Source organism: Notolabrus celidotus, chromosome 20, assembly GCF_009762535.1.
Source record: "Notolabrus celidotus isolate fNotCel1 chromosome 20, fNotCel1.pri, whole genome shotgun sequence".
Taxonomy (NCBI): domain Eukaryota; kingdom Metazoa; phylum Chordata; class Actinopteri; order Labriformes; family Labridae; genus Notolabrus; species Notolabrus celidotus.
Window position 1 is genome coordinate 20,207,791 of NC_048291.1, and position 26,140 is coordinate 20,233,930.

Below are 26,140 nucleotides of genomic sequence, written 5' to 3' on the forward strand. Positions count from 1 at the left end.
TTACACATTTGGAGCAGAACATGTTGTTTAAAAATTCAACAATAAGGCATAAAATCAGTCTTTGTGAGTGAGCAATTTGTAATTCAGCGTCCTGCCCAAAGATGCGTGGATTGCATGAACCAGGGAACAAAAATCCACCAATCAGAAAATGACCTGCTTTGCCTCTGAGATGTACTAAAGATGAAGCCTGGTGATACTAAAGAGCAGAAGAGAAACCTTTGGCTGACGTGGAGCAGGTTGATCTGAGAGACTCATGGGTGTTTAGCTAGATTACACTCTGGACTCTGACTGGACTTGTTCATTCCGGATCTGTAATGACGTCTGAAAGCCAAAAAAAGAAACCATTCACAAATCTGGCATCAGGAATGGTTGACAGAGGCAATGGCTTAATGAGATTGTGAATGCGGAGAGAGAACGTGGTGAACCTTAGGTATTAGTGTGGCTAAGTTGAGTTTCCTGGTTTAATTAACCAATTATTGACTCTTAAAACAGCCTTTTATACTCACCGGAGTGGAATTAGCTGATCTGGATCAACCTTCAGTTAATCAGAAGGATCATTTACTTACTTAAGGTTTCGAAGAAACTCTCGGAATTTCTTTACTCTGCGTGTAGCACTCTGCACAAACGCGCTTCTTCTAATGTATGATCTGAATCCTTCAAAATAGGTTATAAATACATAGCTTAAATTGGTTGGTTCTTCAACTACATTCAGAGATAAATCTTGTGATCTCTTGAGCTCTCTCACTACTATGAGGGAGTGAGGCTATGAACATTTCCTTTAGAGTCTTTTGGCCTGGCTCGACTTTCTCAAACCTTTTTGGAGTTTGCCAAGTGGCCTCTCTTTCCCCTTTCTCCTTTCCATACACACTTTCAAAACCGTCTCTCTGTTCTCTCTAACCACGCACACCAGTGTCAGCCATTGTCGCTGTGTTGGATCTGAGGCAGCTAGCAGAACACTAAGGATGATGGGCACGCATGGGACGATGTTCTTTGTGGTTCCCACTTTCGTCTGCTCTGCGCATCTACAGCTAAAACAAATGACACTTTTTACCAGGATGAGATATTGTTTCATACCATCACAGGTCCATGACGGTATCGAGACACAATTCTTCCCGATTCTTGCTAAATCGTGACATTGACGATATTGTTCCATCCTTATGTAATGCTGATTTGTAGCCAAGCATTTTGAGACTAATAGTTTTTCAAAGTGGGAAATACGCTTCTTTAACATTTAACCATAGAGAGATAGATAGGATAGATAAAAATTACATATCTCTGGGGCGCTGGTGGCCTAGCAGTCTAAGCGCCCCACATACAGGGTCCTTGTCGCAGAGGTCGCCGGTTCGACTCCAGGACGTGACCATTTGCTGCATGTCTTCCCCCACTCAATACTCCCCACATTTCCTGTCAAATAATAAAGGCAAAAAGCCCCAACATACCTTTTTTTAGATTACATATCTCTACTTTAAATGTAAGGCTAAAGCTATTGAAGCAGAGTGGAGGATTCTGGCACAACTTCACCAACTTCCAAGGTACATGGAGAAGAAAAAGAGGTCTTAAACTCCAGGGACAAAGATATAAAACAATTTTATTCTTGGACCCTTTCAGGCTAAAGCTATCGGCCAGTTAGTTCGCTTAGCTTAATACAACCTGATCAGACTCAAAAACAAGTGTCTCTTTGATTCAGGGCAGATAAAAGTGAGCAGTGGTGACTTGGACAGACGCTTTTTGATGGCCTTTGTTTGAGCAGCAGTTTATTATCCAGTGATTGGTGTCCTGTAACTAAGTACCTCCATAGTTCTAAAAATGGCTTCTGCTATTCTTGTACCATCCTGCCAGAATCACACAGGAAGTGAGTCACAGTGAAATCCTAGATAGATGTTGAAAGCCAAAACTGATTGGGTTTTATTTGTCCCGTACTAAAGTCTGATTGTACATATATTGTATTATTTGTTGCATACATTAATGCCTTCGCTGTTTGGGTCAGCAGCAGACAACCAAAGGCTTTTCTTCCTTTCTGTTTGGTTTGTCTTAACGTGCATGAAAACTCTCTGATACTTCCCCGCTTAAAATCACGTGTTTGTAAACAGCCTTCTGTGGGATCCTCATCAGACTGCAGGATCTACAGTCTGTACAAAAGTGGTCACTGAGAGATGCTCAGTCATGCATCGCTTCATCTCTCCGCCACTCTGGGCAGAGCAGGATTTTGTCATGCAATCAGCAGCCTTCCCTGTGATATTTCCCGCACTCGTTTAAAGCGAATAAGTAAACACAAGAACACATTATGTGAGGGTTTCAGTTTGACATTAGTTGCGTATATCCCTCAATGAGCTGTTTGTTTCTGTGCTTTATACTTTTGCACCTCTTTTTAATATTTTTCCTGCTCTTCCCTTTGCCATTTTTAAATTCCATATCTCTTCTTCTGTTAAGGGCTTCTTCCGCAGGACCATCCAGAAGAACCTCCACCCCGCTTACTCCTGTAAATACGAAGGCTGCTGCGTTATCGACAAGATCACCCGCAACCAGTGCCAGCTTTGCCGCTTTAAGAAGTGCATCTCTGTGGGCATGGCCATGGACTGTGAGTTGTAATGACCTCACTATTACTATTTCAGCTGTTGCCATAGAAATACATATATATATATATATACATATATTCATATTCTTTTTTTTTTACCTTGTACGTCTGCCCATGATTTGACAAAAGCCCTGCACAAAAAGAAATCTGTCAACCTTTAAAACCTCAGGAGCTGTAACTGAAGAATCACACAGAACAAAACATGGGGCCCATTTGTCTTTATTATGTGTATTCACAGGGCTGCAGTCACTGATTTCTAATCTTACTCGTACACACACTTACACACTTATACTAATCTCATGATGGAGATGACTTCTGTTTAGTTCTATTGCTACTCCGCTGGATAAAGGAAATGGTTCATGTTGTTTTTTTTGCAAATTTGATGGCGACACAAAATCTGGACTCCACTCCTCTAACGCTGCACTTTAATTATGAGGCTTGAATTTCATTTTCTTAAGCAGCAGGGAAGCTTAAAATTCTGTGTTGTGTGCAGTGGAGGCTGTTGGCAAATACATACTCATGCGTCCTAGCCAGGCTGGATATTTTTGCGACATGGTTCCAGCTCCAGCTTTTTGATTTGACGTCTTTATTTCTAACATGTTAATAAAAAAATAAGAAAATAAAAACACACATAAAAAAAAGAAAATAAATCATTAATTTCCATCGGAAAGCACTGCAACAGTTTAATTTACATGTGCGAAAATTAATAGGAAGTAAAAACGTATTTAATCCTACTCTTTTATCAACTAGTTGGTCGAGGCAGATGGCTGTCTAACACGAGTCTGGTTCTGCTCAAGGTTTCTGCCTGTTAAAGGAAGTTTCTCCTTGCCACTGTAACTTGCTAAATCAATCAATAAATCTTTATTTGTATATCGCCAAATCACAACAAACTTATCTCAATATGCTTTTACAAACATAGCAGGTCTAGACCGTACTCTATGTTAAATTATTAACAAAGAACCAACATCAAGACAGGATAAGATCCAGTCCCATTGATTGATGATCGATTCATACAAAACAAATCTTCATATCTTATCTTTATATTTACACATACAATCAAAGCAAACCTGACAAAAATAATTTCTTTATACGTCTTCTTAAACTGGATCAAACTGTATTCCACAGTTTTACACCACAGATTGAAATACAAAAGCTTTTCCTTGTTGTCCGAACACTCAATCTTTAAATTTAACTCCCCTATTAAGTTTTATCCCCCCTCTCTTTCACAGAACATTCTTTGAATATGTCCTGGCAGCAGATTTTTCCTTGCTTTATACACTATTTGTGCAGTTTAGAATCCACAAGGTCAAATAGTTCTAAGGTTTTTGAGTTGAGGAAGAATTAATAAGTGTGTTTGGGGAAATCAGCATAATGAACTGTTCTGATGGCTCTTTTCTGCACTACTGAAAGCAGTTGCAATGCCTCAATGCTACATTTGATATTTGGGAAACGTAATTTTGTTTGAATTAAATTTACCTCTACAAATAACCTCCCTGCAAAGAAAAGTCCTTTTTAAATCCTCTTCACATTCACGATATCATCTGACATTCTCTCTGGCTTTTTGTCAATACCTCACTGGATGTTTTCAAAAGGTCACAAGGCTTCAGTTCCAACAGTATTTTGAATATGAAGGAACATTTCTTCTACATTCATCTGCTTCTCTCTTAGAATGTCACGATTGAATTCAAAGCCAGTCACACGTGGTCTATTTCATTGCAGGAAATGAGAGGGTCAAGTGTTTCAATTTTTAGTGAATTAAAATGTGGGTGAAGCAGAGTGTGGCATTCAAGTGCTCAGATAGCAGAGCTCAGTGATTAGAGGCACGCAGCAGATGAGTCATCCAGACACAGTGCCAGTTAAAAATGGACAAAATGTTCTACAACCTCTACTGTTAGCATCTGTAAAAACAGAGCGCCTTGGACAAATAATTTAGGCATTTATTGATTTAATAATTCGTTTATTAGACGGGTACAATACATGTAGGCTTTGTTACATCTAAATGAAGATCAGTCCCACATCTCAAATCATTTCCCCACATTTTTACAGTTATTTCTTTTCACGCTCTTTAAAGGTGACATATCATGCAAAATTGACTTTTTAATGGTTCTTTACCCGAAATATGTGTCCCTGGCATGTCTACAAACCCCCCGAGAATGAAAAAAATCCATTCTGCCCCTGTTTTGATTTCTACACCTTTCTGTTAATGTGTCTAAAACGAGCAGTTTCAGACTTCCGTGTTTTTGTTACGTAACAACAATATCCGGTCTGTCACGGAGTCAGAGCTCGGAGCTTGTTCAGCCCATAGACTGTATAAAATAATACTGAATCCCTCCCCGTTTTTCATTACCTGCACAAATGTGTGCTAACAAGGAGCTTAGGAGGGAGGCATGCTAGTTGTAGGCTGTCTTAATAAACACAAAGGTCGGTTTTACTCCCCACGTCTGCAGATTTGAAGATATAGTGGATGATTTTTATTTGTCATGGATAAGTGCTAGCGCTAATTAGCATAGCCACATAGCTATATGTTCATAGCTGTAGCTGTAGCTGTAGCTGTAGCTGTGTACCAAGACACACGTCTACATACTGACAAATAAAACAACAAGAAACACAGAATCTGGGACCAATCCTTCATAAAAGGTCCTGCTGCCTTTCTGGCAGAGGTCGGTTTTACTCCCCACGTCTGCAGATTTGAAGATCTAGTGGATGATTTTTATTTATCATGGATAAGTGCTAGCGCTAGTTAGCATAGCCACATAACTACATGTTCGTTGCTGTGTACCAAGACACACGTCTACATACTGATAAATAAAACAACAAGAAACACTAAATCTATGACCAATCGTTCAGAAAGGTCCTGCTACAGGCGCCTCTCCGTCAGGATCAGATTCAGAGGGTTGAAGTAACGCGATCTCTGAGCAGCCGTGTATATTCAGCCAACATGTAAACATTAGATCAACGTGCTGGAGAGCCGAGGCACATCCACTTCCGGAGGGGGCGTGGTCAGAGAGAAAACAGAGTGTTCTGATGAGGAATGAAGAAGAGGACTTTTCAGGCATGCCAAAATCTGATTTCAAAGTGTTTTTTTGAGCATAAACTTTAAAGACATGTTTTGGGGACCTCTTAGACCAATATATATTGATGAAAAAAGCGTGATATGTCCCCTTTAAAATGTTGTCTTCTCACCAGACGCAAATAAAATAATTTGCTTGCTTTTTTCGTACAAATTTGAACGCAGGAAGGTTCTGTGTTTACTTGCTTAATTCGTACAAAATACAAACTTGTGAGTTCAGCCGATAGATGGAATCGGGTGACGGACAAAAGTTTTTGCAACTTACCAGATCATCCAACTTCCTCACTCAATTTCCTCCAAGTGAGCACTTTTTGATTCCTGTTTCCATAACAAAGAAAAAAAAAACAGGTGGTGTCGTACAGTTCGGGGTAGCCGCACACAGACACTATACATTTTTCATCCATTTCCGGATGAATGAACCTCCACCGGTATGTTCTTCACATCATATGTCACTGGAGGATCTCTGTGATGCTTGGCCATCCCGGCACAAATGAAGCGAATACATGTCATTCGTGAGTAACTCGCTCCATTCCCAAAAACTCGTGCCACCCCATTGGCGTCATTCCCATCACCAGACAAGAATTTGCATCTGCTCAGGTCTTTACATTTACTTAAATGTTTTAAATGTCTTAACATGTAACTCATTCACGCAAATAATTTTAGTTGCACCAAACACAAATAATTTTATTTGCGCCAAACACATTCAGTTATATTTGCGCCAAACGCCAATTATTTTATTTACACCAATTGCAAATAATTTTAGTTGTGCCAAACACTAATAATTATATTCGAGCCAGACACAAATTATTTTACTTACACCAAATGCATATTATTTTTGTTGCGCCAAACACAAATAATTTAGTTGCACTAGACAAATAATTTTATCCACGCTTGGCATGAATGCAACATTCTTGCCATGCTAGCAATATGGCTCGTTAATAGACACTTTGCCCTCTTTCATATTTAAACTACAGCTTGTGTCCAGTTCAGTGGATGCCCACATACTGTGGTATAAATATATTCACAGTTACATGCTGTCATTGTAAGTTAATTAGCATTAGCATAAAACATGACTGTCATTTAAGAGCAGACACACAAGAGCTGCTAGCATGCCTTTAGACTCTGGGGAGAGCTACATAAACACATTTACCAACATAAGGATTGAATATTTTCCCTGCAGCAGAGAAAGAGCAAACACAGGCACTCATAAAAAAAACAATAAACAAAGAAATCATTAAAAAGCTATTAGACCAAAATTTAAAAATAATAATAAAGTGCTGAATCTACAGTTGTTATTGAAAATCTTCCAATCTTCACTGTTACATCACTTCAGCAACTCACCTCTCTTATCCCCATCCTGCCTTACAGTGGTCCTGGATGACTCAAAGCGCGTGGCCAAGCGGCGTCTCATTGAGGAGAACCGACTGAAGAGGAAGAGGGAAGAAATGGTGAAGACGCTGCAGACAAAGCCAGAGCCAACAACCTCGGAGTGGGAACTAATCAAGGTGGCGACCGAAGCCCACCGGCACACCAACGCCCAGGGCTCCAGCTGGAAACAGAAGCGCAAGTTCTTGGTAAGCTTTCAATTTATGAGTCAGTATAGAGCCTTCAGGAAGACTGCTGTGATGTAGTAATGAAGAGATGTATGAAAAAAACAAGTCCTGAGCTGCTCCAGGAGGCTGCGAAGTCAACAGTGTGTGCAGATAGTATGTTGATGTGAAAAAGTGCAACTCATAATGCCAGATTGCACAAAAGAAATCCAATCTTTCTCACAGTGCTGATCTGGTAAAAAAAGTCCACACACATAAAAATCGACAACACACAGAACAAAGCACCCTCAACAATGAAACGACATGACATTAAAACTCCTTAAAACAAGAAACATAAGATCTTACTTGACAACGTAACTGAGTCCTCCATAAATACTGTTTCAATTTAGGCTTAAGGACTTGCCAATGAGTAGTGCTGTTATAGAAAGTTGTCTGAAGATGTAAAGATACATATCCAATCAACTTTATTTATGTAGCACATTTAGAAAACAAAGTTTACCAAAGTGCTGCACAGGGAAGTAAAATAACACTGTAAAAAAATTATGATAATATAATACCTAAAAAAAATTATGAATACAATTAAAATAATAATAATAATAATAATAATAATAATAATAATAATAATAATATTATTCATAATAATAATAATAATAATAATAATAATAATAATAATAAATGAAACTTAAAAAATAAATTAAACAAATTAAAAATATTTAAAAATAGATACATGAATATAGGAGCTGCTAATTTTGCATACTTTACTGGATGCTAAATACACAGAACATTAAGGGCCTGTGTCCACCAAAGACTTGATGTCTTTGTGCCTTTTCTTTGTTTCTCTAGTGCCTATCTTATACAGAAAACCAGCACAGTTAAGTGTTCTCAGGACTCATCATAAGAAGCACGAAAAAGCCCTCAAGGCTAGCTTTTTTTTAAAATCTGTCACGACTACTTTAGTTTTAAGTGCTACTAGTGTAATACACATTAACTTCTTCTTAGTAGCATACCATTACAACATGTTTTTAGCCTGCAGGATGTTGAATGTTGTTCAACTTGTAAAAGCCAAGTGAACACATGATAAGAAGGAACTTCATTTTCACAGTGTTGTTTGGACAGCACTCCTTTTCATCCAGAGCTCAATATGTGCCGACCCATGTGGTCGCAGCCACATGCACAGATGCATGTGTGTGCACCACAGACCTTAAGCAAACGTCAGACGACAGTTACCAAGCAACATGTCCCTGAAGATGGGTTACATTTTTTGAAGGATTGTTGAAAAGTTGCTCAAAGGCAGGCGGAGGATTTTAAGTCCAAGGTGAACAATGAGGAGAGATATGCACAAGACAAACGAACAGATTATTTTTTAGAGCAGCGCATCTGTTGTTATAGAAACGTGACTGCTGTGTGCTTTGGATTGGCTGTGATTTAGTGAAACACTCATAAAGGGTGAACATTTTGAAACCTGACAGCACGTTGCACGCAGATGTGCAAAATGTGTAAAAACCCTGTACAGTCTCTTGGTTTAAAAAGTGAAGCTGATGCTGATGCTCTTAGGCTTCATCCCACGCCTTGGTGTGCCTTAAAGCCTGGGTTCCCAAACTTTTCAGGCCGTGACCCCCAAAATACAGGTGCCAAAAACTCACTACCCCCTCTGTACCTGGATGTAATTAAATGTTGCTTCATACTTCATTTAGCTAGTCTGCAGAAAATTAGAGTAGCTACAAGCACATGTGACTGTGTTTCCTGTGCTGTTATGAATTAACCTGCTGCTACTGATACTTTTGTCGATATATTTACAATGGGTAAAATATTACATTTTAGATTACTTAAATGTTTTTTTTTAATTCTAGAAGACTTCTCAGGACCCCCCTTTAGTGTCTCGCGACCCCCACTTAGGGAACCCCTGCCTGAAAGTATGGCTATCTGCGGTCTATGGTGGCCTGTTAGGTAGGATGGAGAAGCTTAAATTCAAGGCTTCACAACATTATAGCTTCAACAAGTGTGTGATGTATCTTCCCTCTTATTATGCTACGCTTGTTTTTTTGTTTTTGCATTTCTCATGTCATATGCTTTAAATGAGCCTCCCTTTTGAGCTCTGCCTGTTCTGTCACAGTTTTCTAAATTGGTTCCAGTCTGTGCCAGTGATCGGTTCCATTTCATTTGTCATGTTGTTGTCTTCCAGCCTGATGATATCGGCCAGGGTCCGATCGTGCCCACTTCAGAAGGAGATAAGGTGGACCTGGAAGCCTTCAGCGAGTTCACCAAAATCATGACCCCCGCCATCACGCGCGTTGTCGACTTTGCCAAGAAATTGCCCATGTTCTCAGAGGTAGGTTGATTAAATCACATTATCTCAAGACGCTTTTACAAACATAGCAGGTCTAGACCAAACTCTATGTTACAGTATTAACAAAGACCCAACATCAACAGAGGATAAGATTCCGTCCCCTCTTAGAGAGAGAGAGAGAGAGAGAGAGAGAGAGAGAGAGAGAGAGAGAGAAAAAAAAAAGAACAAGAAGGAAAAAAGAGAGAAAGAAAAAAAAAGTGTACTTGCTTCACAAGTAAAGCAATATGGGAGAATTAATAAACCAGAGACAGCATCCAAGTGTTGCAATCTGTAACAGTACATCATCATTATTTATGCCAAGTTGCTTATTTAAGTTCCTTCCACTCCATAACAGGTTAGTTAAACATTCCTAACTGTGATCGAACAAGTCTTTTCCTGCCAATCTAGGGCCAATATAATCTAAGAAAGGGGACTACAACCTTTCTTTAGTGGCTAACTGAAGTTTAAAGAGTTTTATCAGGGGCCGCATTGAGGCAAATTCTAGATGTTCCATATCCCGATGCAGAGGAATGCTAGATAGCTGTCCGGCTCTTTATGAGGTATGAGGAAGTTTATGGTTCAACACTTTTGGAAACCCATGAGCTACCATCTGAGGAAAAATTTGCCGGCTGATATGCTAAGGTTTCCTGTATAGTCAGTGTGTGTCCTGTTCTATTAAGCGTTTACTTCATCAGCGATTTCTTTGTCATAGCCTACAGCTGTTTCTTTTGTTGCCTCAATACACTATTTCAAAAAAGCAACAAAGGGAGAACACTCCAGCAAAAACTTCAACACTAAATGTCCTCCCACAACTTTTAGGCTGGGCCAAGTAGCGGACACACTAGAATTGACGCGTTTTCAGCACAAAGCCTTCCTTTGCATTTTTTTAACTAATATCCAGCTCTTTTTGTCTCTCTTATCGGCTCACCCACTGAGAATACACCAATGTCAAATGATCCAGGCCTCTTTCTGAGCATTGACATGATTACAGGCAGTTTACCAGAGTTTGCTTTCAGAGCAGCATCCCTAGCAACAGTCTGTTCTTCATAGCAACATTGTACTCTCAAGAAATAGTATACCATTGCTTCAAATTGTTGCCGTTAAATGAATCAAATAACAGACTTGTGGGACAAAATTCTTGGCTTCAATTTTTTTCCACTCAAATGTAGATGTTTGTTCTTAGAGAAATAACAAAAGGCTAATTTGTTATTTTATAATTTAGATAAAAGATGCTACTACAAAAGACAAATAGTGACAGGAACACATGCAAATGTCTCTTAATTGAGATATATAGCTGGATAAATTGTCCAAGTACATATTTAGTCATGCAGCCTCACACACTTATGTTACCATGACAAAAAGTCAGATCTTACAAATCTGGTCTTATGCTGACAGCAAGGACAAGATGTTCCTTTACCCCACAGTCATGCAATGCATCCTGCATGTAGCCGTCCAATGAATAAGTAGGACTCTTGTACAAGCTTGCACACTAGTCTTCAGCACGAGGAAGATTAGTGTGCAAAATAATGAATAGATGTGCCAACTGATTCAAACTCTGACCCTGTTGAGCTGAGGTTAATGTCACACCATCAAGTAAAACAAACTCCAGTTTCAGCAGCAAAGCTAATCTGGAGACATCTTTAATCAGATGATTCAGGAGCAGTCACAATGTGTCCTGAATCGCGCCTCACACCTTCGTCTGTTTATCCCCCCCACACATGAAAATCATTAGGTTTTCAGATAAAGACGTTTAAAGTTCATTTTGAAATTGCATCATCACTGACAGGCAGTGGTGAACCAAGAAGGGAAATTATGTCATGATTCCTACAGAGCTTCTTTCAGACGTTTTCTTCCAGTGGTGAGCTCTTTCTACTTAACTACAGACTCCACTCATAGCATCGTTAAGATGAATGTCTTCTCTCTGCAGCCTCTCACACCAAATATTAATGAAACCCGTCCGACATCCTCCCACCTCGACCCTTCTCTCTAGATAATGTGACGACTCACCGCTCACAGCGCTCTGCTGTCTGCAGAAACCATCTGCGTGCTAGTGCTGTCTACCATGTCATGTATATTGTAGTGGCTTCCCAGTTTCATAACCAGTGGCAGGGGATTCGCAGTACAAAAAAACGATAGTCTTTTTTCTTTGAGGAAGCATGTTAACTGAGCTGGGGTTGTCCTGCCAAATTCTGCTGTGTAATCCAAAGACTGACATGTTCTACCACTTTTGTTTTTGCTCAGTTTCTTATGTCAACAATATAAAACAATAATAATGCCCATCAGTATATATGTACAAAGTTTCCAAACACACCCCTTCAATAGCGTTCTATGTCCAGAACACTGAACTGCACATTTAACTAGCACTCATAAATACTTTGTTAGTTATTAGGGACAGTAAGGGCAAGAATACACAATCTGTCATACGTTTTCCAGACATCTGCATCCAAGTCCAGCTCAACAATCTGCTTTTAGATTGGGTATTCTTTAACTCAAAATCAAACCTCATGTTTGCCTCTGAAGTTGCTGATCAGACTGTAAACAATAGCAAGCGACAAATAAGCATTTCAGCCTTAGCTGGAAGTCTTTATCGTTAAACTGCCCTTTAAAGTATGTCGTCCCCTCCAGAGGCAAAGAAAATCTAAAGGGGCAAGGCAACAAAGGAGAATGAAAAGTAATGAATAATTATAGCTAAATTTATAAAACATGTTAATTAACTGAAATAAATTAAAAACAAGGTTTACCAAAAAAAAAAAACTAATTTAAACTATATTTTGTGTTTGCAAAATTAAGTTAGACTAAATCAATTATTGTGTATTTATAGACAGTTTTCAAAATGGTACCATGTTTTGAGTTTTTATAAAGCAAAACATTTCCCCGCCCTTTTTCTTCTTTCCCTTGACAAGTATTCATAACCAACACTAAAACTAATAACTTAACCAAAACTGGCCACCGGTGTCCTAGTGGTCCAAGCCCCATATAAAGAGGCTATAGTCCTTGTCACAGGGGTCGCTGGCTCCACGCCCGCCATGGCTATTTGCTGCAAAAAAAAGCACCAAAAATATAACAAAATTAAATAAAGATTAACTAAAACTAACACAGGGAATGGCAACTGAAATGCACAACATGAAAAATACACAACAAAACAAGAGTTACAGATGTAGCTGCGATTCTATGAATTCTTGATGACCGCCTGAGTTTTCTGTTACTCTGAATCTTTGCGAGAAGATGCTGTAGGGACAGCTTTCACGGTGACACATTTGCCATCCCGGGTCACATGTGACTTTGTTGAAGTTAAAACTCGACTTGCTCGTGCATGAGACAGACATCCAGTGTTAAGAACTGTCTCTGGCAGTCAGGATGAATAAAATAGAACCAGAGTGATGATGAACAAGACAACACATGATCAACACAATAAAACAGGAAATAAATTACACAATACTAGGAATATGCTAAACTAAACAAAGCAACTCATAACAGGTGCAGCTTATTGCAGGAAAGGAGCTGTAAATATAACATCCGGTAGTCATCACTTAACACTGCTGTTGTAGTGCATTTGACACCAAGCTGTTGCCCTTTTTAACCCATTGTTTGAATAAAAAGTCTTGATAAGTGCAGCTTTTATAACTTCCAGGTGTTTCAACCTGCATTATAACTTGTTGCTTGCAATTAATTTTAAAGCTCCTTTGAGGAAAACTAAGTTTGTTACTATTTTTGGGCCCTCCATGGAACAAGTGGTACCTCAAATATTTTTGATTATCTTGTCTCCTGCATGTGCCAGAAGTGTTTTTTCGTGAAAAATCTCATCCTGCCTCCGTTTCACAGTCAACTGTGTCCCCCATGTAGAGAATCGTGTGCTGTGGAAAATATAAAGATGGTTGTTTTGTTAGTAACTTTGTGTGACACCTGCCCTGTGGCACTAGTTTCAGACATTAAATATGACAGTATAGAGAAAATCAATCTTGTTAATTATGGTCTTGTTCACTTTTGTGGGCGATATTGAAGCATCAGTGTTAACCTAAGTGCGTTTAACTCATACTGTATAATTAACGGACATAGTATCCGTGACGTCACCCTTTTGTTTCTAAAGCACAGTTTTGAAGCCAGTCGTCGGAGCCATATTGGAAACGCTGAACACAACCTAACTTCTGTCGAGCTAGTGTGAGGTGAAGAGGCTGGCTTGGAGCCTCCTAGCCAATAGCTACAGTGTTCTCACCTGTCAGTCAAGTCAGTCATGTCCTTAAATGGGCAAAACTCGTAATCTTAACATCTTCTGAACCGTCTCGTTAAAAAAATTCACTCCCTGTACAGTGTGTGCCGATAGAGAATTTAGCCCTTCAGATCTAAACTGTTTTTTGAACCAGGCTGTAAACATGTTTATTATTGCTGCAAAGATCATCTTTTTCGAATTGGTGTAAATGTGGTCTCCGGAGTTACTGCAGCCAGCCTCAATCGGACGCTCAATGAACTGCAGTTTATAACACTTCCTCATGGGCTTCATATTTTGAGACCAGAGGTTGCTTGGTTTAACTCCATTTAAAAACATAACTGATTCTCTACTAATAATCACTTCCTGTCATATCATTTTCTGATGACCACATTTGTGGTTGTTTTGTTTTCCCAGCTGCCTTGTGAAGACCAGATCATCTTGCTGAAAGGTTGCTGCATGGAGATCATGTCGCTGCGCGCCGCCGTTCGCTACGATCCGGAAAGCGAAACGCTAACGCTAAATGGCGAGATGGCTGTGAAACGGGAGCAGCTGAAGAACGGCGGGCTGGGCGTGGTGTCGGACGCCATCTTTGATTTGGGAAAAAGCCTGGCTCAGTTTAACTTGGATGACACAGAGGTGGCTCTGATGCAGGCGGTGCTGCTTATGAGCTCAGGTGAGGAGTGTGTTTTTAGACTCTGCATAAGAAAATATGTGGTCTCAGACAAAGTTAGTATAGTTTTGCTTTTTTCATTATTTTTTATATCGTTTTGACTTTTTGTTTTCAATTTCAGTTTAGTTTTAATTAGTTTTTGAAGCGGGTTTGCTAGTTTAGTTTACTTTTTATTGAAAATGCTTAGTTTTAGTTTAGTTTTTATTAGTTTCAGTATTAGTTTGTCTTTTGAGAAATGGTCCACATATTTTATCACCTTCCACTGCAAGGCACCTCCTTCTGTCAGAGACACAGTCATATTCAAAGTAATTCCAAATGGGGCTCTGCCGCTTTCTCCCGACTTTCGCTGCCCTTAAGACTCTTCTAGCAGGTAAGGTGTGGACACATGCTTGCTTGTGCGACTGCGCCAACTGAAGCGAAACTGGCAGAAAACAAACAAAAAATTCATATCCTGAAAAATAGGGAATACTGGTAGATACTCTGTATAGTACTCTCCCTAGGGTGTCGGTCAGAACACACTGGACAGGATACAGGAGGGAGCTTTAACCATTTAGTGAATATTCTCCTAGTACAGCACAACAGTACAGCAGACCCAATTAGGCCACAGAGGAATAGGTATGAGTGTGGTCGGAAACGCATCAAATAAATACACAAACATGGTCACAATATAGACACTTAGGCTAGCATTACTGACCCTCTATAGTGTTAAATAATATGGTGATTCACTGATACATCCTTAACAATAAAAGCAGGATCAGTAATAACCAATAATTATTGATACAGAGATAATGATTTAGATGCTACCACTACAAGTATACTAATAATCATATCACTAATACCATTGCTACAATTAACCATTAACACTCATAATGGCAAATGAACAGAACAGGATTTTATAGGTGATTAACAAAATGAGATGACGCACATGCTCATGGTGTCTATTTGCTCTCTCAGAAGTTTATCAATGAACACACGTGAATGCCTAGTCAGTTCTCCGTCTCATAATTATAGGACACAACTTACTTGTTGGGCATTCACGCACACATTATAAACAGGGCAGGTTGTCGGAGCGAGATAGTTCGTCTCAACTTAATCCTCCTGCAGCTCTGCCTCGCGGTGAGTGCTTGCGTCCGTCAGCTGCAGGCTCCTTTTGGCGCGCTCCCACGCAGATGCAGAGAGCAGAGACGTCCACCCGATCAGTCTCAAACTTTATTACATATTCACTGAAAATATGAGTTTAAGACGAAAACTTAAGACATTTTCTCGATAATTTTAGTTTATTTTAGTTAGTTTTGTAAACTCACAATACAGTTACAGTTAGTTTTCGTTTTTTTGTAAAGCCTCGTTTTTATTTTTATTCAGTTAACGAAAATGTTTTTTCACCTCTCGTTTTGTTATTTCGTTAGTTTTCGTTAACTATAACAACCTTGGTCACAAAATGATCCTTGTCCATACGGCTAACGCTTCAGGGTCTGTTGCTGACAATTAAAGCAACACCATTTATGGTTGTGTCTTTTAAGTTATACTGATTCTCACCTTTCCTATTTTTACTAAGCAGCATTTTGCTCAAGCTTAGAATAAAGGCACTGGCAAAACAGACTAAAATATTTAATAACTGACTTATAAATAATACAATGAGTGAAGACTGTACTGCTTCTGAGTTCAGAACACTGAACAGGTTTATAGAATTTACAAAATAGCTTTTTATGTCATACCTTTTTAAGAACACAAAGTTCTAAAAGAGCTGAGAATGTTTTCTGCAGCTGGAGTAACATCAGCAAAGCAACAGAGTCGACATAGTTTAAACATATTTGTAGTCTATCTTTATTAGTGAACCCCCAGTATCTTCTAATCCTCCATCCCTCCCATTCAGACCGCTCAGGGCTGACCAGCTTGGAGAAGATTGAGCAGTGCCAAGAGGCCTACCTGCTGGCGTTCGAGCACTACATCAACTACCGCAAGCACAACATTCCCCACTTCTGGCCCAAGCTGCTGATGAAGGTGACGGACCTGCGTATGATTGGAGCTTGCCACGCCAGCCGCTTCCTCCATATGAAAGTGGAGTGTCCCAACGAACTCTTTCCCCCACTCTTCCTGGAGGTCTTCGAGGACCAGGATGTGTGACTTGGTGAGACTGTGGCACCCCCCTAAGAGAACAATGGACATAGGAGGAAAGAAATTTGGGGTGTTTGATTTTATTTTTTTTTAAGAGGAGGTGCGGGTGAAAAAGAAAAAAACTTTTTGTTTCCCTGTTTGTTTGTTTTTTTTGTTTTTGTTTTCTTCAAATACCAATAAGACCCTCCACCTGCCACCAGCAAACACACACCAACATCACCAGAGGACCACACAGTGAATACCCAGCTTTTCTTTTCTTCATGCTGAGAGGTACACACAGAGTACAAATCTGTAAAGCCTTTTAAATATTCACAGGTTCAAATTCCAAACCCACTGCCATGAGCATTCACTATCTCTATATGCAAACAGCTGTACTCTGGTCCTAATGTAAACCGAGGGGCTTGGTGGTCTCGCTACTCCCCCTGCATCCACCTCTCACCTTTGAAATCTCTGGGACCTGACCATAAGCTCCTAAAATGACCCTCACACACACACACACACACACCCATCTCCTTATCTGCAATGGCTTCCTCCATCCACACGTGCAGCCCAGCCCTCAGTCCACCGAGGGCCCCTGTGAGTGTTTGTCAACCTACCTCCCTCACGTACTGACCTCTTTTTCTCTTTGTCTCACACAGACACACACACACACACACAGAGGCAAAAACACACAAAATATACACAGTTATAACACACCCTCTTACCTCATACCTCCTTAAATGTATTTCTACATGTATTGTGTGGGTGGTGGTTATCTAGTGAGAAACATGGAGCCATAGTGTCCTCAGTTACCCACGAACCTCTCTTCTAGTGTGGAAATACTTCATATGAGGCCCATATCTGTAAATGAATATGAAAAAGTATGAGATTATTACATTATAATACACTGCAAATTATGATGAGCGCATTAGTCAAGTGCTGTAAAATATGTTAAGAATATCACAGTGCTTTCTGAGAAGGTTCAACACAAAGTCTTGATATGAGATTCACTGTTCGCTACAAGACAGGGTGTGAGGTTCATAATTATTCGCTTCATACTCGTCCTGTGATTCAAATTAAGGCATGAGTCCAGGGAGCCAACTAGATTTTGTGTGAACGAAGAGATTGATACCAACCTCAAAAATGATGCTGTCTCCAGCAGACAATTAGCCTAGCTTAGCGTAGAAAAAAGTCTGGAAGCAGCCTAACTCTGTTCAAAGTGTCAAAACTCATTTGTGGATGAAAAGGGGCTTATGTGCTGGAACATTTCTAAGCAAAGAAAAGCCTAAAAAATTGAAGTAACTGCCAAAAGCCTTGGCTGTTCATTTAGCTTGAGGCTATTTAGCAAATGTCTTTATGCTATTAAGCTAAACTTCAGCAAGTTAAAGCTGTTGTAGTCAATACTTTTGGATTAAGAATAGATCATGTAACTTCTATCTGGCTGAGGATGTAACTTGTATTTAAAATTCTGAGAGAATCATCACCTAACTCTACATTTAACCGTTTTCCCAAGGCTTAGAAACAGATCTTTGGTTACTTCACTTTTTTGGCTATGTGAACGTTTTTCAATGTCCCACCCATAGACTGTATAAAATATGGACGTAGTATCCGTGACGTCACCCATCTGTTCCTGAGAGCTGTTTTGAAGCAAATCGACGGCAGCAGCCATATTGGTAATGCGGAACTCAACCTGGCAGAGTGTGACGTAGTGTGAGTCTCTTAGCCAATGGCTGTGTGTTCCCGACCGGGAGTCACGTCAGTCATGTCCTTATTTGGGCAAAACTCATAATCTTAATATCTTCTTAACCGTCACGTTAGAAAAAAATTCAACCCCCGTACAGTGTGTGCCATTAGAGAGATTAGCGTTGTAGGGCCAAGACATTTTTTGAACCAGGCTGTAAACATGTTTATTAATGCTGCAAAGATCATCTTTTTCCCATTCATATCTATGTGGTTTCCGGTGTTTCTGCAGCCAGCCTCAAGCAGATTTTCGATGTATTGCAGTTTATATCACTTCCGCATTGGCTTCATCGTTTGAGACCGGAGTTTGCCGCTTGGTCCCACCATAATTTCTTCTAGAGCATAAAGCATAAGCAGCAAGCTAGCACTATAAAAACAACAAAAACGCTCTAAAAATGAACATATGCTAGCTGTAGCACCAAAATAATTATGTAAGCGGCTTACTTTGAGCTGACAATGTAAGGCTTCATAATTCTTGCTAAACATTCAGACAGCATTACAAAACTGTGACCTTACTGTGTAGAACACTTTTTAGGGTGTAGTAAGTGAGTTAGCACCTAGTCCAAAAGGAATGTGGCTAGCTAATAGTTAAGTATATAAAGAGGTGTCTGTTAGCAAACAAATTCAGTAAACCTGAGTTAGCGATCTCTTTTGTTTGGTCATCTAGTAAAGAAAACAAGTCAAGTTTTGCACTGTCATTGTTAGCATGTTAGCGCACCACCACCTTTATTTTTAATGATTCTTTGGCTTTGTGGTCAGGATAAGTGCATTTATAACAAAACACTTCACTCACACTACGCCTTAAGTAGAGAGTTCATATGTTGAGAGAAAGCACTGTTTTATTCATAACACCTTTTCACGCTAACTAAGTAGCACTTAAACTTTATGTCAAAGCATTTTAAGCTAGTTTGAAACAAACTGTACTTTAGCTGCGCCACATGTGTTTCCACTTGAAGAAAATAGTTATACAGATCTTAACAAATATTGCAATATGACTTGAAAACTTCTCAATACTACTTATTTTCAGTCACATATTTTTAAGTCACATATTTAAATACAGTATTTATATATATCCAATATGTATGCATACTGTATACATACTTATTGTTACTAGAATACCTCTGACATGTACCTCTTGTTTTCATTACCTCGCATAAAGACACTACACACACACACGCACACGCACACACACGCACACACACGCACACACACACACACACACACGCACACACTACATACCCATTCAGTTGTTTTTTGAAGTTATACCTCAGTGTTTTTGTTGCTCATCTCTCCCTACTTCATACGTAACCACTGGGCTGTACCACACTTCCTTTCTCCGTGTGTGTATGTGAGTGCTTCTTCTCATTGGATCCCTAGCCCTGTCATTCACACTGTAGCCCCGCCTCCTCACCTCCTTGCTGTCTTGTGATAGGTTCAGCACTGGCAGATGGTGGTGGCAGTGGTGGTGGTGGCAGTGGGAGGGGATGTTGTCACTTACCTCTGCAGGCCTCGGCTGTCACCTGTAACCTGTTTCAAGTCCAGCCTGAAACCAACAGATTCTACCTCACTCACCTCTCATCTCAGTGCAGCTGCCCCTCTGTCTGCAAACACACTGACATGCATGCACGGATATAGAAATATACTCACACAGTGCACAAATGAGTTGCCAACATGGACCCAATGAGTGCGCTGCTCCTTCAACAGTGTACTGCAGGTGTTTCAAACGGGCCATGGATCATCATTCAACAGCTGACATGGAAAACTGTAATTTTCTCCCTTTTTTCATCTTGATCATTCATCACGTGGGACCAACAGTCACTCTGGATTTATTTTATTAAGGAACCTGGAATGACAACGAGGGCAGGGGTGAATGTGTGACATTACAGTGTGCCGATTGAACTTACAGGAACTGTCAGGGGACAACAACAGCTGGAAGCTGGAACTCCAGTGGAAGCCATTTTGGCCTGATCGAGTCAGGTCAATGGACTATTGTGGGTGGTGACTGGGAAGTGAACAAACAGCAAGTGTGTTAGCAGTATTTGCCTGTGGATATGGTTTCATCCTGAGGGGAAGGAAACGACGAGCGAGCAATGCAACTGTGGCGGGGAGCGATGTGACTCAAAGCAAGCTAAAAGCGAACCGCCATAAAAATGAAAAACGGACCCTCGCACCTTTAGTACATCTCCAGATCCTTCCCTCGCCGTCGCAGAAGAAATGGACGCCTGGCCATTTGAAAGACATTCTGAGCGACTTTCCTATCCCAGATTTACAATAAGAAACAAACACTGCTGAAATAAGCTCCACCAACCACATCCCAAATGCCATCCACTACAAATAACTATCAGGTTTTTTTCTGTTGCACTAGAACCACAATGTCTGTATCCTTAAGTAGACCTCCTCAACCCCTTCCTTTACCCCCCTCCCCCCGACATCTTTGTGTTCGTACCTGACTTTAGCAGCAGTCTTAACGGTATTCTAAAATATCTCACATACACACAAAAAATACACACACACTGTCTTTTTCATCTCTTGATTACCTGTTGAAACCAACAAGGACTGTGACATGGCGTTTAGATGCCGCTACTCTCAGTGTTACTACACCTACTTATCTATGTTGCAGGGTATTTAAATAGAACTATATGCGCTGATTACACAGGGATACACACACACATGCAGCAGCAGCAGCAGCACACACACAGCAATAGGATGATCAAGCAGTACAGCTTCACACCCGCCGTCCCCAGGCCTGCTGTGTTTGTACTTTGCTCACTGTGAATGAAAGCCATGCTGCAACCGGGTCATGGCTCAGACAGGGAACCACTGGCTTAGTAATTCTGACATGCTAATGTGCCTCACAGAGGTGGTTATACAAATATACACTATACAGTATACAGAAGCATATATTTATAGACATAGATAATATATATATAAATGTTACAGTTATTGTATGTGGCATTAGAGCTATCGGCGACTGACTCTTTGCTGCCAGCTTAAATCCGCTCACAAATCTGTATGATCCGTCGTGTAGCAGACGGGTCAGAACTCAGTATTAATATCTGTACAGTTATATTTAAGTATTGTTTCAAGTTGACCTCATATTGCATTAAGATGCTTGTTTGCCTTGTGATGATCACCAACTAACCTTCATAGTATACCCACCTTTTCGATACCTCTGAACCACTTCACTAGCACATGAAGTACTTTACGCAGAACTACTTCTCCTTTTTTTCCCGTTATGGGAATCAGGTCCGCATAGCTCAGTGAATTGAGATTTAGATTTAAGCTGGCAGCAGCACAGCCACTCTCTCTCTCTCACTCTCTATCTTGCTCCTCTTCTTCTTCTCTCTCTATCTCACTCTCTCTATCAGCCAAATAATCACTGGAGAATTCCTCCCCTGTTCTCTTAAAAAAAGAAAAAGAACCACACCAGCACCACAGAGCACACTGCCTTCAGCCATGATCAGTTGCACCAGCATAAGCAGAGAGACAGACCGATAGTCAGTGACCATCCTCCTCACAATAAAGCCATTTTTTTTAACCTGGACATCACTGCTAGCTGTGATACTGCTGTGTTCACACAACCGGCAAATCAAACCAGTGCTAAAAAATCTGATCTGTTAAAGTGTAATTTTTCAATTTGGGTTTTGACAATGAATTCATTTTCCATCTGACCTTGGTTGTCATAGTAACAAGGCAACTCTAGAAACACAATGAAGACATTTTTTTTGTGCGCCGCAACCTGGCACGCTACAACAAAGCAATGACACTGAGTACTACTCTGGCTAATTCTTTGCTTCATTCTCCTTTCATGAAGCTTAAAGTTTAAAAGACATCATTTCAGAGAAGAAGAAAGGATTTGCTCTGCTGGTTGGAACACAGTCTGGGTGGTGCTATAAGGAGGCTTTTTTTGCAGTCAAAGCCAGGTGGAAATATCTGTTTAAAGAGCTGTAGAAGTCAAAACAAAGTGTTTTCTTTGACATTTAATCGCTGAAATTAAAAGGCAAAATCGGATGAGTTGCACCACCCTGTATCACTTTCCACTCTGCAAAATCCAACTGAAGTTTTTCAGCACAGCAACCACAGAATTGTGCATTCTCTCGCTCTCTGTCTCTCAGATTCAACTTTTACACTGCGTTTACAATAAAATAAAATGTGAACTTGATGCTAAGCTCTGCCACTGCAGCCTGGCACACAACTAAAACAACCACTATTCAGAAGTTTAGCTCTCGTGCAAGTTGTTTTTCACAAATTAACTATGTCTACTACTTTTGTTACTTACCCAGGGAAATCATCTCTTAGTCAACAGCACCCTTCCTTGCACTCTTTATCCCTTCCTTCCTCTCACTTCCATTTCTTCCTACGACACACCCTCTCAAGATCCTGATCCTTTGACCATCATCCGAGTTTCTCTCTGGATCCTCTTTCTCTATTTATTTCACCCTGTCCTCTAAGTGTGCACCTTCCTCCTCCCTCCCCACACACGCACACACTCACAGAAACCTACCCCAACTCATACTAGCACTCTTTGGTGGAGAAAGACGACAATCCCTGCAGGAATATGTCCACATGTGGAATGTAAAATACTGAAATTGTACGATTAAAGACACGGTGTGAAGTCACACTCATGTTGTTTTTGATGTTGTTGATGTTGCTTTCGTTGTGCACCAAGTGTTTTATTGTTAAGCTTACTCTAGGGTGGATGAGTTTGCAGGTTGGGGTTAAAACCTTGAACGTGTAACAGACTGCTACTGATGAGTCCTTTTTTATATATAGTAGGCCTATGTTTCTACAAGACTTGTGGTGTGAGGATTGAAAACTCTGAACGATGTAAAGCAAGAAATGAGGTGACTCTGTTTCAGACAGAGTTAAAAAAAAAAAAAAAGCTGTTTTTTATGATTATTCTTTTATTACTTTGCATCTGATTTTCTTGGTAAGTGAATGTCTGTCTTTCTGTGTTAATGCTTTATTGTGAGAAAATGGCTGTTTATGCACTTTCAGACCATCATTGGTGCAGTGGTAACTAGTGCTCAAATATCACCCAAAGGCGAGGGCTCATGACACCTTCAGTTTGACTTACTGGAATAGGTTTGTTAAGATATTTTAAACTCTATCTGGATAATATATTTTTAATAAGTTACCCACATTCACATTACACATTCTAACACTAAAAAACTAGCTTGAAGGGCAATAGTTATTATTTTATTCTGTCTTAAAATTGTCATAGCACCAAAGCTAGCTTTACAGTGTTTACGCTAGCAGTTTAGGATAGGCTTTAAGACTATGAATGGCTTGCATTAGCCAACCAAACACGAGTTAGTTTGGGTTTGGAATCAAACAGAAGATTTGTCAGAAATTCTCAAGCTTTTACAACTACATTTGCGGTTTCCCGCCTTTTTTGTAGTCCCCGTGCAGAATGTGATAGCTGAAAAACCAAAACCATAGCCTACCTGATTGACAACAAAATTCTATCTTAGCCTTGATATCAAACATTATCTCAAATACACCACATTTTCATTAATATGGTGTCTGTCATCTAAAAGTTTTAGCACAGCTAACAGGTAACCAGCTAACAAGGCGCTAATACCTTGAGAACTTGTAAACAGAACAAGTGACACTCACTCAAAATATGCTGAGTCATTGCAGGAGTCAAAGTAACATATTTTGACAAATGCTGATTTCCATAGTATTTTTACAGACATTTCAACACTTAGCTAATTGAAATGGCACCTAAATTTGTGTTGGGAGTATACCACTGCTTCCTGCTATAGGTTTACTGGAAGCAAAGTTAGCTACATATTTCCAACTTTAGCTATCATCATTTTTTTCCCCAAGGCAAGAAAAAAACGTTTTCCAATCTGGCATCCTACCAGAACTAAGACAAATTTCAGCTAACAGCTAGCTAGCTTAAAACCTTATATATGATACGTTGTAACTGAAGTAGGAGCTGAATGTTTTCACAATTCAGTTCAAAAATTTGAGTGATTATCTCTCCTAACAATCCATTTTTTTTCTCCACACTTTACTGAAATACATACATGTTATAGGATTTTAGGTCTAAAACAGAAGTCATGAAACAACCAGCCAATAGACCACTTAGTTGAACTGAGGGTAAATGAACCTGAACCTTGCTCTTCACAGTTGCTTGGGCTGTATCACTTGCTTAGCTGGGCTTTTGCTCTTTGCTCTGATCTAGGTCAATTTAAAAAAAGCACTTAAATCATGATATTAGCCTTTGTAATGCTCAACATGAATCTGACCTTAGACCAGGGCCTATCTTGTGATGTATAAATCTGCCATATATTAATCTCAATGTTGTGACAATAATATTCTCTTGATGGAGTAAGCCTCATCGTACAGTAAGGAAAGAGTAAAGAAACAACAAAAATCACAAAATAGAAACCAAAAAGAGAGATTTATACAACTGTTCATACCTCATTGTACTGCTTTGTGCCAGAGTAACAGAAGAGGAATGATCAGTCTCAGGCATGGCAAACTACTGGTGAGAAACGGATGAGACTGAAAGAAAGAAAAAACTCAAATTGTGTTTTATAGAGTTTGGAAATTTGGTATAAATGCTTACTGGATCTTTTCAGGTTGTAAAAATACATCATTGTGACAATGTTGAAAAACGTCTGAAAATAGATGCACTTACATTGTGTTGTCAATAATGAATTGATAGCATGGAATATGAAGTCATGCTTTGAGTATTTATCATCAACTGGCAGATATGCATTCCTTCTTTGTGTGTTCTGGCCTGACAAATCAAGAGAGGACTGATGTGTCATTCGGACAAGAGATGGGGTGAATTGAGTTTGGCCTTCGAATGCATAATACGCTCAAAAAAACTGCCGTCAATGGCAAAAAATTCAACAAGGGCTCTTCTGCCCCTAAAAAAAGCTTTGAAGAGAGATGTAATCCTCTTCAAGCCCTTCAAATCCCGAAGTACAAATATGCAATTACACATTTCTATTTATGACCATGTAAATTGTGCCTTGAACAAGAAAGGTTAAAGACCCCAAGTCCCACACTACAATTCCCATGACACCAATGTCCTCTCTTGTTTTCGGTCTTCACTCCCTGCAGCTCCCCTTCACTGTGGCTTTTTGCAGTAGCACACGGCCCGGCCCTGATGAGCATAACTGAGAGTCATCACGTGAGGCCCCTCACAGCCAGTAGGCTATTTCCTCTTGGCAAAGCAGCCATAATTTTTGGCATAGCACAGTGTTGAATGTAAAGCTGAATGAGAAGTGGACAGACGCACCGCAGACGACAGTTTGATGGTGCATTTTGTGATGCTGGTTTATGGGCTTGTGATGGGCACAGTTGTTGTTTGTCTTGTTTTTTCTGTGACAAATCATTCATGGCACAATCAGAGAATGGCATCTCAATGGCTCAAAGCTGTTTGTGTTTGTGGCTATGTGACATCCATTTTCAACATTATAAAAATTATTTGATATCAATGTCTTCGACTACTTTGTCTTTGTCCAGAGAATTTACAACTTACTCTTTTCAACTTTGGCTTACCTTTATAAAGGTTGACACATCACATGAATTAGGCTGTGTTTTTTCACCTAAATGAACCTGGAGTTGTTTTGAGTTAAAAGTTGCATAATATATCTCAAGCTGAACTGACCATCTAGCAGAACGAACGCTTTCCCAGTGGGCTGAGGAAAATTTTAGTCCAACATTACCTTTTATTTCTTGTCTGACCAGCCATCAAAGGGACAGTTCAGGTTTCTTGAATTAGGATTTTGTGAGGTACTTATCAATTGTAAATAACCTACAGTTCAGTCAGACAACTCACGTTTAAATTGTTTATTGTAGCAGCAATACATATTCAGGTTTGGCGCCCAGGCTCCGGCCTCATCACTCCCTGCAGATAAGTTTACATGCAGACATTGAGGAGTG

General features: G+C 39.8%; 1 protein-coding gene across 7 annotated transcripts in view; it reads left to right on the forward strand.

Annotated features, from left to right (window-relative positions):
• Positions 1 to 25,692, forward strand: part of LOC117832181 (thyroid hormone receptor alpha) — a 146,626-nt gene extending 120,934 nt beyond the window's left edge. For all 7 annotated transcript variants that reach the window (XM_034711190.1, XM_034711192.1, XM_034711189.1 and 4 more), the window contains 5 exons: positions 2,431 to 2,578; positions 7,014 to 7,219; positions 9,378 to 9,524; positions 14,143 to 14,401; positions 16,272 to 25,692. In XM_034711190.1, coding sequence (XP_034567081.1) covers positions 2,431 to 2,578; positions 7,014 to 7,219; positions 9,378 to 9,524; positions 14,143 to 14,401; positions 16,272 to 16,522 — 1,011 coding nt within the window. In that variant the 3' untranslated portion in view covers positions 16,523 to 25,692. The remainder of the gene's footprint in view (positions 1 to 2,430; positions 2,579 to 7,013; positions 7,220 to 9,377; positions 9,525 to 14,142; positions 14,402 to 16,271) is intronic.
• The last annotated feature ends 448 nt before the right edge of the window (positions 25,693 to 26,140 follow it).